Genomic DNA, 12,548 nt, shown 5'->3' with positions numbered 1-12,548 from the left:
GGTGCATCCTTTTGGCGGATTTTTTGACATGCTGTATCTATAAATATGTACCTTTCTGTTTTCTTACTGTATCATTATGAAACCTGATGAAGGGGAGTTTTTAATCCCCGAAACGCGTTGTTTCTATTAAATCAAGAAATACTTTTTGCATTAAGATCGTCTACTCCAGTGATTTTGCGCCGAGGCAGAAACCTCTTCTTTTTCCGTTTTTCTATCACAATTTACTTCTTTTTTGGGGGATTGGACACCTTACCAAAAAGAACAAACTAATCTGCGGCTGCAATCCTGGCAAGAAGACGCCATTACTTCTACTAAGTCTACAGTAGAGTTGTGCCTATTTAGCGCAACCCTACAAGGTGAGTGTGGATAAATTCCCACTATTTTATTTCTGTTGTTTTTACAATATTACCCTATTGTGCGCTTCTTCTCTTTTTTTTCTCCCTCACCTGGGAGAAAAATACAGATTTGTCCTTGACAATAGAATACAGATGAGACACGGAGGGTAAAAAACGGACACAGAGACCAAACACGGATCCTTCACGGATGAACCACTGACCATCTTGTCATGGATGTCATTGCAGACATATGAATGAGGCCTAAAGCCTGTATGACACCTGCAGATTTTTCTGCAGATGATCGCTAACAAGCATTTGTATGAATACTCGTTAGCAATCATCTGGCAGTGTAATACTGCCGCCAATTGCCCGATGAACGAGCAAACCCTTTATCATCCAAATCTTTTGACGAGTTAAAAAAAGAATTGTTTGCCGGCGGCAGATTGTGCTGGTCTGCTGCCGGCAAACCACTATACAGCACGGGGACGTGTGATGGCATAGCGATCGTTCCTCCCCATGCTGCGGAGGAGATCGCTGCATGTAATAGCAGTGGTCTCCACTGCTAACGAGCAGGCAATTGCCGGGAAAGAACGCTTCCCTCCCGACGATTGTCTGCTACATCGGGCTGTTTTTTCAATCCACTCCTGGATTTGGCTGCAAAAACTGCATAAAAGAAACCTGAAAGTGTGTCGGCACTAGAGATGAGCGAATTTTTCAAAATTATTTTCACCAATTATTTAAAAAAAAATTTGGTTTGATCCGAATTTATTTGCGGTGAATTTTATTAAAAACAGCTATTTCCTGGCTGCAGAGAGCCTTTATAGGGATGTAGAACACTGTGCCTCTATAGGGGTGTAGAACACTGTGTCTTGCAGTAACACGCATAGGGAGTCTGCTGTGGTAGTGAAATACTGTGAGTCAGTATGACATGCAGATGACAGGCGTCGCTCTTAGAATCACTGCATACTTCACTTACTTGGGCAGTCACGGGGCCAAAACTGACCAAATAACTCAAGTATGAACTCAGCCTTACAGGTCGATGTTAGCGCCAAGAAGAAGCGCACTCCTTTTACACCGTCGTCAGCTGATTCCACATAGATTTCTACAGAACCTGTTCTATTAAACGCTTATACAGGTAGAGCCCCCGACAGAGTGGAGAGGGTGTCAGCAGTAAGTTTGTGTTGACGTCACTGATTATTTTGCCCTTCCTCTGATCTGTCAGAACAATAACCCCTCAAAAAACGGATCCTGTCTGTGGAGCATCCGCCTTCACACGGTCAGCATTTGGTCGGTAATCCATAAGTATTGCTAATGCCCAAAAAAACAGGAGTGGATCCAAAATAGAGATGACACGTGAATGGAATATTTGCATGTCTTCTGTGTTTTGTACCCACTCCTGCTTTTGGCTACCAAATCATAGGCCAATTCTGATGGGACCATACAGGCCTTACAGCTGCTACACAGACAGGATCCATTGTGCGTCTCATTTTTCCTTCCTTCTGACAGATCAGAAGAAGGGTCAAATAAATGATGATGTCAGCCAGGCCGAAAGCCAAAATAGTGGACCAGTCATGAAGTGGGGAGGGTGGGAACAGCATGAGAAGTTCACAGAGTGGCCCTATGACATAGTGGTGAGGTGGAAGCAGCATGGGGAGACCACAGAGTGGCCCAATGACAGAGTCTGGCGGTGGCAGAAGCATCAGGAGGCCACAGATTGGCACAATGACAGAGTGTGGAGGTGGCAGCAGCATAAGGAGGCCACAGAGTGGCAAGGTGACATATTGTGGAGGTAGCAGCAGCATCAGGACACCACAGAGTGGCAAGGTGACAGTGTGGAGGTGGCAGCAGCAGCATGAGGAGGCCACAGAGTGGCAAGGTGACATAGTGTTGAGGTAGCTGCAGCATCAGGACACCACAGAGTGGCAAGGTGACATATTGGGGAGGTAGCAGCAGCATCAGTAGACCACAGAGTGACCCAGTGACAGAGTGTGGAGGTGGATGGCAATAACAGTACCCACTGACGATGGTGGGTATAAGAAGGGGCACTTGGCATCAGATGTGTGGCATCAGGCGGGTGGCAGCATCAGTAGTAGTAGCTGAGGCAGGTAGCCAAAAGAAACTGGTCTCTTTTGTCAAAGTCTTGGTGTGGCACCATGGATGATCTAGTCTGATGCATTGGTGGGTGGAAATCCTGGCTGATCCACGCCTGATTCATCTTGACAAAGGTCAGTCTCTCCACATTTAGGGTGGACAGACGAGTTCCTCTTGGGGTAACTATGGCCCCCACCGCACTAAACACCTGCTCTGATGCCACACTACTGGCTGGGCAGGACAGCTTTTCCAGGGCAAACTCGGCCAATTGCGGCCACAAATCCAGTTTGGCTGACCAGTAGTCCAGCAGATCTTCAATGACGGCTGGCAGGGTTCACTCCAAGTATGCCACCACCTGCTGGTTCAGGTTCTGCTCTATGTCTTTCTATGTTCCCCCTTTGAATCTAGAGGGAAAAAAGCTGTATGGTTTGAGAGCTGCACTTATACAAGCAGACAAACAACGCGAGTTTGTGAGCATTCGCGTGTTTGAGGTAAGTGTGTGTTTGTATTAAGTGTGTGACTTCAGATTCAGGGACTTTAAGAGGGGACTACAGTAAGTTAGATTCTTATCACTGCACTATACTATATTGTATTTTCTCTCTTTTCTTGTGTAATCCCCATTTAGTATGTGTTCCGTTATTGACAGTGCAGTCCAGTGCCCATCTTGTCTGATGTATACAGTCCTGGAACATCCGTTTGAGGGTGCATATCTTTGTTCAAAATGTGAGCAAATTGCCCGTTTGGAATCGCACATCGAGTATCTAACCGGGCGAGTTTCAACACTGAGAAGCGTTGACAATATGGAAAAGAGTTTGCTGCTCACTGAGCAAGCACTCTATGGGGCAGTTGTGGGGGAGGGTGGTAGCGAGGAGGCTAAGGAAAGTGAGGTAGGTAGCTGGATAACAGTTAGAAAGCAGGGTAGAGGGAAGAGTGCCAGGGAGGCTAGCCCTGATCTGACACACCCCAACAAGTTTGCATGGTTGGCAGATGAGGTGGATGTCAGTCCAGGGACGGCACTGCCGCAGCCGGACACTTCCTCTGCCAGTCAGGGGAATGTCAGCTCCAGTAAGCAGGGGACCAGGAGAGCAGGGCAGACAGGTGCTGGTAGTGGGAGACTCAGTTATTAGGGGTACAGATAGGGAAATCTGTCACAAAGACCGGGATCGTCGAAAGGTGTGTTGTCTTCCTGGCGCTCGAGTTCGACACATCGCGGATCGGGTTGACAGATTACTGGGAGGGGCTGGAGAAGATCCAGCAGTCCATATAAGAACCAATGACAAAGTAGGCCTCTTGCACACGACCGTATGTCTTTTTTAGTATTTTGCGGTCCGCAAAAAATATGGATGACATCCATGTGCATTCCATTTTTTGCGGAAAGGAACATCTGGCCCCTAATAGAACATTACTATCCTTGTCCATTATGCGGACAATAATAGGACATGTTCTATCTTTGAACGGAATGGAAATATGGAAACGGAAGGCATACAGAGTACCTTCCGTTTTTTTTTGTGTGGATCCATTGAAATGAATGGCTCCATATACGGAATGCAAAAAACGGACTGTAAACGGAAAAAAACTTTAGTGTGCAAGAGGCCTTAGGGTCCATTCACACGTCAGTATTTTTTCTTTCCAGATTTAGGGCTCGTTCACACAAACGTGTGAAGCCTGTGCCCGTGCTGTGGACCGCAAATTGCAGTCTGCAATGCACGGGCACCATCCGTCAGGCAGGCTCATGGAGATCGCAGACCCATTCACTTGAATGAGTCCGCGATCCTTCCATTCCGCAAAAAGATAGAGCAAATTCTATCTTTTTGCGGTGCGGAAGCACGGAACGGAACCCCAGAAAGCACTCCGTAGTGTTCCGTTCTTCTGTTCCGCACCATTCCACAGATTACGAACCCACTGAAATGAATGGTTCCGCAATGCGGTCCGCAATACGGCAACGGGCATCACACGCCCTTACGTTCCTTTTTTTGCGGATCCGTGTTTCCGCAAAAACCTTCAGTTTTTTTTTTACAGAAGTGCATCCGCATCCGTTCCGTGTTTCCATAAAAAAAAAAAAAGGAGGAATAGATGTCGCTAGTGTACCAAAAAAAAAAAAAAAAAAGATGTTGTTAAGGCCCCTTTCACATGGGCGAGTATTCCGCGCGGATGCGATGCGTGAGTTGAACGCATTGCACCCGCACTGAATCCTGACCCATTCATTTCTATGGGGCTGTGCACACGAGCGGTGATTTTCACGCATCACTTGTGTGTTGCGTGAAAATCGCAGCATGCTCCTCTTTGTGCATTTTTCACGTAAAGCAGGCCCCATAGAAATAAATGGGGTTGCGTGAAAATCGCAAGCATCCGCAAGCAAGTGCGGATGCGGTGCGATTTTCACGCATGGTTGCTAGGAGACGATCGGGATGGGGACCCGATCATTATGGGTATAAGGGAAAATAATAGCATTCTGAATACAGAATGCATAGTAAAATAGCGCTGGAGGGGTTAAAAAATTATAATTTAACTCACCTTAATCCACTTGCTCGCGCAGCCCGGCATCTCTTCTGTCTTCATCTTAGCTGTGTGCAGGAAAAGGACCTGTGGTGACGTCACTCCGGTCATCACATGATCCATCACCATGGTAAAAGATCATGTGATGACCGAAGTGACGTCACCACAGGTCCTTTTCCTGCACACAGCTAAGATGAAGACAGAAGAGATGTCGGCTGCGCGAGCAAGTGGATGTCATGCCCCACTCTGACGATGTGCGGAGGTAGGCCAGGATAGCAGCACGAGTTTAGTGTTTGTTTTGGAGCCGTGCTGGATCCGCCTCTCATCAAGTGCACTGGGTGGGGTCATTAGTTTAAATAGTACACCAGCCCAGTGCTCTGAGCGGATTATACTAATCATTGTGGTCTTGGAAGCTAGGAAGGAAGGTTGTCTGTTCCAGCTCAGGAAGATAAGTGTTATTTCAAGTTTGGTTGTTTTGTGTCATCTATCCCTTCCAGGTTCTGTGCGAGCAGGCTGCTCCTATTTCCCCACTTCACCATCTTAGGGAATTCAGGGTTTTGTCAGCCCAGGCACGGGGACACCTCATACCTACCTTAAAGGTCTGTAGGTGGGCTGAGCAGTGCAGGGAAAGAGGTCAGGGATTAGTTAGGAGGTGACCCTTCCCCTGTCTCTTGCCCAGAGCCTGGTTGGTGCGTTATCTGTTAGACTGAGTGCACGCCCGCCGTGACAGTGGATTAAGATGAGTTAATTTTTTAACCCCTCCAGCCCTATTGTACTATGCATTCTGTATTCAGAATGCTATTATTTTCCCTTATAACTATGTTATAAGGGAAAATAATACAATCTACAGAACACCGATCCCAAGCCCGAACTTCTGTGAAGAAGTTCGGGTTTGGGTACCAAACATGCGCGATTTTTCTCACGCGAGTGCAAAATGCATTACAATGTTTTGCACTCGCGCGGAAAAATCGTGCATGTTCCCGCAACGCACCCGCACCTTTTCCCGCAACGCCCGTGTGAAAGAGGCCTAAGGGCTCGTTCACACGACCATATGGCTTTTTCAGTGTTTTGCGGGCCGTTTTTAACTGACCCGTTTTTTGTTTCAGTAGTGTTTCCGGTTCCGTTCCGTTTTTCCGTATGGCATATACAGTATACAGTAGTTGCATAGAAAAAATTGGGCTCGGCATAAAATTTTCAATAGATAGTTCCGCAAAAACGGAAAGGATACGGAAGACTTTCTGTATGTGTTCCGTTTTTTTTGCGGACCCATTGACTTGAATGGAGCCACGGAACGTTATTTGCGGGCAATAATAGGACATGTTCTATCTTTGAACGGAACGGAAAAATGGAAATACGGAGACGGAATGCATACGGAGTACATTCTGTTTTTTCAAGGAACCATTGAAATGAATTGTTCCGTATATGGAACGGGGAAAAAAAGGCCCGTATAAGGAACGCAAAAAAACGTTTGTGTGAACGAGCCCTAAAACAGAGGACATGTGATAGAACAGGCGCCATTTTATTGTGCTTTTGGTGTCGTTCAGAGCTGTGTGAGAAACCATTGCTTGGCCGGCATCGTTTTCTTCCTATTTGTCAGCGATCATCATGGCAGAAGACCTTATGGATAATGTACTATTTCACTGGATTCTTCGTTTAGTTAGATCCCCTGTTGTTAGTTTAGATTAGGGACTCGCAAGAGAATGAGGACCCTTGACGTGGGCTTGAGGGCTGAAGTATTTTGTAAAATCCAAGTTTATTTAGAAATTTGGTGTAAATACCTTCTAATACCTCATTTCTAATTGCGTCTGCCGGAAGCATCTGTCCGGCAGTGTGTTGATCTAAGAAAAAGAGCCCTTTCCATGCACGATCAAGGGAAATGCTCTGGGTCTGCCTGGATAAAAATATGGTCATGTCCAGGTTCAGCTCTGAACCTGGACAACTCCTAGGGGGAGCGGACATGATAACTTCTACTGTTTACTCAATCTCCATGCTGCTCAAGCATTGGTGTGATTAAAAATAATAGAAGTCATTATGTGCCGTATCATAGAAAAGATGATTTTCCATAGTGAGGCCATTCCATGTATTGGTGACCGAAAATTGCACAATGCACGAAACAGATGCACAACATTCGTGTACATCTGGCCTTTTTTAATAGTAGTGACCTAAACAGAAAATAGGTCATCAATATTAAATACAAACATCATTTTTTAAATTTAAACCTTTGTAAATAAATAATACATACAAAATATTAACAGTATCAAACGTTTTTATTACAAAAAATATATAAAAAAATTCTGAGATCATATAATTGCCTTATGAATGGGCCAGGGGTATTAATGATAGAGGGATCAGGGGGATTACGGGACGGAGGGAGGGGTAACAGGATTAAGCATTTGATTTCGGGACATTTCAACATAATGTGGCTCCTGAGACCCTGCAAATTGATCAATCACCAGCGCTAAAGTTGCAAGGCACCGAGTTTGTCGTTTATCTGGCACACGGCGCAATGAAGGAGCTAGCCCTTTTAAAGCTAACTCTTCCTTGCCGTCAGATCGCATACGGTTTAGATATTCCAGCACCATAGTATCAACCTGGGCTCGAAGATCTAAACCGGAACCGATCATGACACGTCGACCTCGTCTGCCAGATGAACGGCAAACTGGTGCAGCAGCTTCTACTGGGATGACCTCAGGGATTGGCTGTACGGCGTTCTGATTAACATCGATTTCCCCCGTAGGCTGCAGCCCTTGTGAAGCGGAAGATTCGCCCAAGGCCCGCTGGTTTTCGTCCTCCACTTGTCTTGGCTCCTCTTCAGTGGACGGTGCTCGTGAAGATGAACATTCGGAGAGGTTGTCAACAGTTCTGTAAAAAAAAAAAACATTATTAAATTATTTTATATCAACATTTACATAAATATTAAAAATATAATATAAAAATTACTTACGTTCTTAGTTCCATAATTAGTTTTAGAAATTGGAGCTGACGTGTATACATATACGGTTTCTTTTTTTTCCCACCGTCACCGCTCCTGTGTTTAGTGTTCCTTTCTCTCCGGATCCTGTCCCGGCCTGTGTACCAGCATTTCTTCATTTATTGTACTGAAAAGATAATAAGATAAAAATTTATTATTATTGCTAATTTATTATTATTAATACAAATTTACTTGACAAATTTTGAATGAAACCTCAAAGTGAGATTTTGCTCCGGTGCACACAATCAATGCTGTTCTGTGACATATGGCCTGTTCACGGATCATGTATCTCAGAGGGCATACGGTCGTGTGTATGCGGGATGATACAAACACACTTCTAGTATTAGGGCTCATGCACATGGCCGTGGACGTATTGCGGCCCGCATACGGCACTCCCCAATGCGCGGAATTAACAATTAAAGGCCATTTCCGTGAGCCCTAATAATCACATTTGTGAAAGAGGTCTATTATTAATCCATAGCTAAGAAAATTAGAAATATAGATTCAAATATATGGTTATTAAAGTTGAAAAAAATATTTGCTATGCTATAAGTTATGCATTGCAGAAAGGGAATTTATAATGTATGCTATGCCAGATATTTTCTGATTAGGCCTCTTGCACAAAATATATATCATTTACTATATTTACACAGAAGTGAGTTGGCATCTGTCATAAAGAAGAAGAGATTATGGGCAAATGAGCATATAAAGTACTGCATCACTCAAAAGTACACTATCTGTGCTGTTCCAGGACATATGGCCCACTCACGGAACATAAGGCGTCACGCATACATCCGTGGAGCACGGTCCGTGTAAAACCGGCATGACGTCCTACACTCCGGAGCACGGCAGGCTGGGTTTACACGGACTGTGCTCCATGGATGTGTGTATGAAGCAATTTAAAATACACCTAGTTTTTAATAAACTTATATACTCACGGATTTTATCTTTCTTTTGCACCGATGCTGAGGTCCATGCAGTGTAAAGTAATCATTTCCCTACCTCCTCCCACGACCTGTGCTTTCTAACCCGGTCATGGTAGACCTCTGCTCTGGTGTCCCACAGGGCTGGGTGCTCTTGGATAAGCACGATGAGTTTCTCCACAGCAAAAATTTTGTATCACCCTTCAATATCAGCACTTGCGTCTGCCAACTTCTCTACAACTTTTCTTGGTGCTGAAGGTCACAGGGGGCAGGCCTATTTTTTTTTTCTATTTCCTGCGGATCCGCAATGGATGACATGCGGATGACATTTGGCAACCTTTCCACATGTCATCCGCATTTTTGCGGACCCATTGACTACAATGGGGCCACGGACCGCAATTTGCGGCCAAAAGCAGGACATGCTCTATTTTTTTTCCGGACCTGCATACCGGAACTGCCGATGCGGACAGCATACTGAATGCTGTCCGCATCTTTTTGGGCCCCATAGAAATGAACGGGTTGGCAATTCTGTTTCTGCAAAATAATTATGGACGTGTGAATGGACCAGAGGTAAGGTGGAGCGTCCTTAAAAAAGATTTCAGGGATTTAGGTCAAAAGCTTAGGGCAATGACCTCAAAGGTAGTATTTTCCGAAATACTACCTGTACCACGGGCCACACAAGAAAGGCAGCGGGAGATTAGGGAAATTAACAAGTGGCTCAAGAACTGGTGTAGGAAGGAGGGGTTTGGGTTCCTGGAGAACTGGGCCGACTTCTCTGTAGGCTACAGGCTCTATCGTAGGGACGGGCTGCACCTCAATGGGGAAGGGGCAGCTGTGTTGGGGGGAGAAGATGGCTAGAAGGTTGGAGGAGTGTTTAAACTGGGGACTGGGGGGGAGGGTAATTACATTATAGGAGGGGAAGATAGTGCAGATAGAGACTGGGGGCAAGGTAATGGGACTGGGGGAGGAATGGAAGGAGGGACTAGAACAGTTCAGAAGGAACGGTGTAGGCTAAAAAATATATATAAATATACATATACATTAATTGTATGTATACTAATGCCAGAAGCCTGACTAATAAAACTGGGGAACTGGAATTAGTGATGTGTGAGGATAACTATGACATAGTAGGAATAACTGAGACATGGCTGGATGATAGCTATGACAGTGGGAATAACTGAGACATGGCTGGATGATAGCTATGACTGGGCGGTTAATGTACAAGGTTGCAGTCTGTTTAGAAAGGATCGCAAAAACGGAGAGGGAGTGGGGGGGGGGGGGGGGTATGCCTTTATGTAAAGTCCTGTCTAAAGCCCACAGTCCGTGAAGATATAAGTGAGGGACATGAACATGTGGAGTCTCTGTGGGTAGAAATACATGGAGGCAAAAACAACAATAAAATGCTAATAGGAGTTTACTATAAACCACCTAATATACCAGAGTCCACAGAAAATCTACTACTAAACGAGATAGACGAGGCGGCAAATCATAATGAGGTGGTTATTATGGGGGACTTCAACTACCCAGATATAGACTGGGAAACTGAAACCTGTATATCTCATAAAGGAAACAGGTTTTTGGCAATAACCAAAGACCTTTACCTTTCCCAACTGGTTCAGGACCCGACTAGAGGGACGGCCATACTGGACTTAGAATTAACCAATAGACCTGACAGAACAACAGACGTGCAGGTTGGGGGACACCTGGGAATAGTGACCATAAAGTAATAACCTTCCATTTGTTATTCAAAAGAGTGTTTTTTCAGGGAGGAACAAAAATACCAAACTTCAAAAAATCTACATTTAGCCAACTAAGAGAGGCCAACTAACTAACTGGGACAAAGTCCTCAAAAATAAAAATACAGCCACAAAATTGGATATTTTTAAAAGCATCCTAAAATCTCATTGTGAGAGGTACATACCGTATGGGAATAAAAGATTAAGGAACAAGAAGAAACCAATGTGGATAAATAGAACTGTAAAGAAAGTAATAAATGACAAAAAGAAAGCATATAAATCACTAAAACAGGAGGGTAGCACGGAAGCACTGAAAAACTATAAGGAAAAAAATAGAATATGTAAAAAACAAATAAAAGCGGCCAAACTAGAGACCGAGAGATTAATTGCCAAAGAGAGTAAAACTAACCCTAAAACGTTCTTTAATTATATAGATTGTAAAAAGTATAAATCTGAAGATGTCAGCCCTCTACAGAATAATGAGGAGGGAGTTGCAGAGAGCGATGAGCAGAAAGCGAACAATTAACTTGCTAACTTACACTTGCCCGGCATGTTCTTCCCATTGTCGGTCACCATGGTTCTGATTTTGAGTTGTCGCGGAGAAAGCCAGGATTCGATTTCTTGCTGAAGGACACGGAGCAGTTGATCCCCCGTGTGACTCAGTTCGCCCAGGCAAACCAGGTGCAGAACAGTGTGAGAGTGATGAGAGGGGTCGCACATGGCTTGCATACACTACATGCCTCCAACATAATTCTTGGATCTCTACATGAAAATAATGTATTTGCTTTAAATCGCGAGAGGGGCATAGTTGGAGACATTGACTTCACAAGAGATACAGAGCAGCGGAGTTCAGCCACCTCTATTTGCTTCCCGCTGTTTACTGCTCCTGAATTAAAATTGGGGCAACCAGCTTCAGCTTCCTCTGATGTGTATGCCTACAGAGTCCTTTTGTTATGGCTTTGCACAAGGAGCAAGAGTGTTACGCACAATTCTGATGGAACTCCTGATCTTAAAACTTAACTGGACTTGGACTCCAAAGCAGAGACTCTCCTGTCATGTGTTGTGTGCTGTGGAGATCGAATGCAGATGGAGCAGATAAAAACAAATGAATATTTTCAACATACTGAAGCTGCTTAATTTAATTGTGAATAGATGGTAACGGCAAAGTCTGCTGGTGTGTTGTCATCAGCGTCTTCATTATGTTTACTGCAGGACCCACGACGACGTAATTGGGTCCATACAGCAAAAGGAGGTCTACAATCATTCATCAATTTTCTTGAAAAAAAAACTTTTGAAATAAAACATTTCACCAATGAAAGTATAATGGAATTCGGTTCATACAGAACAAAGTCTACAATCACCCATCAATTTTCCCCAAAAAAGCCTGTTTCACATAAAAAATGTCACCACATACATAATTCGGTCCATACCGCAAAAAGGGCTTTACCACATATAACTGCACCGCTGAACAACAATTAGGCACTTACTTTTTTCCACTTTTACACTACACAAGGCTTTTCAACATATAAGGGCCAAGCTGAACGGCGAATATATTTTTCTTTTGCCACTAATACACGTCAGACAGGGCTTTAGAATATAAAACTGCACCGCACAAGGGCAAATATGTCTTTCTTTTGCCACTAATACACGGCAAAAAGGGCTTTACAACATATAACTGCACCGCACAAGGGCAAATAAGACGTACTGTAGAAATATTTCCTTGTAATAAACCCTGTTAATGTCTGTATCACACAGCACTTGCACCCCAATAACAAGAAGGGTTTGCTGGAATTACAGAGCTGTATAATGGCAATTTGGATCCCCAGTTAGTGCAGCAAGGTGTTATAGGATTGTTCCTATTACCCAGGCTGTAACCTCCCCTACTGAACCCTGTTCTACATAAATGCTGTGGAATGATTCCTCCCTATCCTTTGCCTGCACTTATAAATCGTTTTTTCACCACAATCAAGTCTTTCCTAGCACTGTCCCTAGCGCC

General features: G+C 44.3%; 1 protein-coding gene across 1 annotated transcript; it reads right to left on the bottom strand.

The window, feature by feature from the left end:
- Nucleotides 1-7,279: 7,279 nt before the first annotated feature.
- On the bottom strand, nucleotides 7,280-8,014 carry LOC120978199. Its single transcript, XM_040406422.1, has 2 exons — nucleotides 7,867-8,014; nucleotides 7,280-7,784 (listed from the first exon to the last, which is right to left on the bottom strand). Exons 1-2 carry the CDS (start codon nucleotides 8,010-8,012, stop codon nucleotides 7,280-7,282), a joined length of 651 nt encoding a protein of 216 aa, XP_040262356.1. The 5' UTR covers nucleotides 8,013-8,014.
- Between the last annotated feature and the right edge of the window lie 4,534 nt (nucleotides 8,015-12,548).

This window comes from Bufo bufo, chromosome 8 (assembly GCF_905171765.1).
Source record: "Bufo bufo chromosome 8, aBufBuf1.1, whole genome shotgun sequence".
NCBI lineage: Eukaryota > Metazoa > Chordata > Amphibia > Anura > Bufonidae > Bufo > Bufo bufo.
The sequence above is the reverse complement of the archived record's forward strand: the minus strand, read 5'-3'. Positions and strand labels throughout refer to the sequence as shown.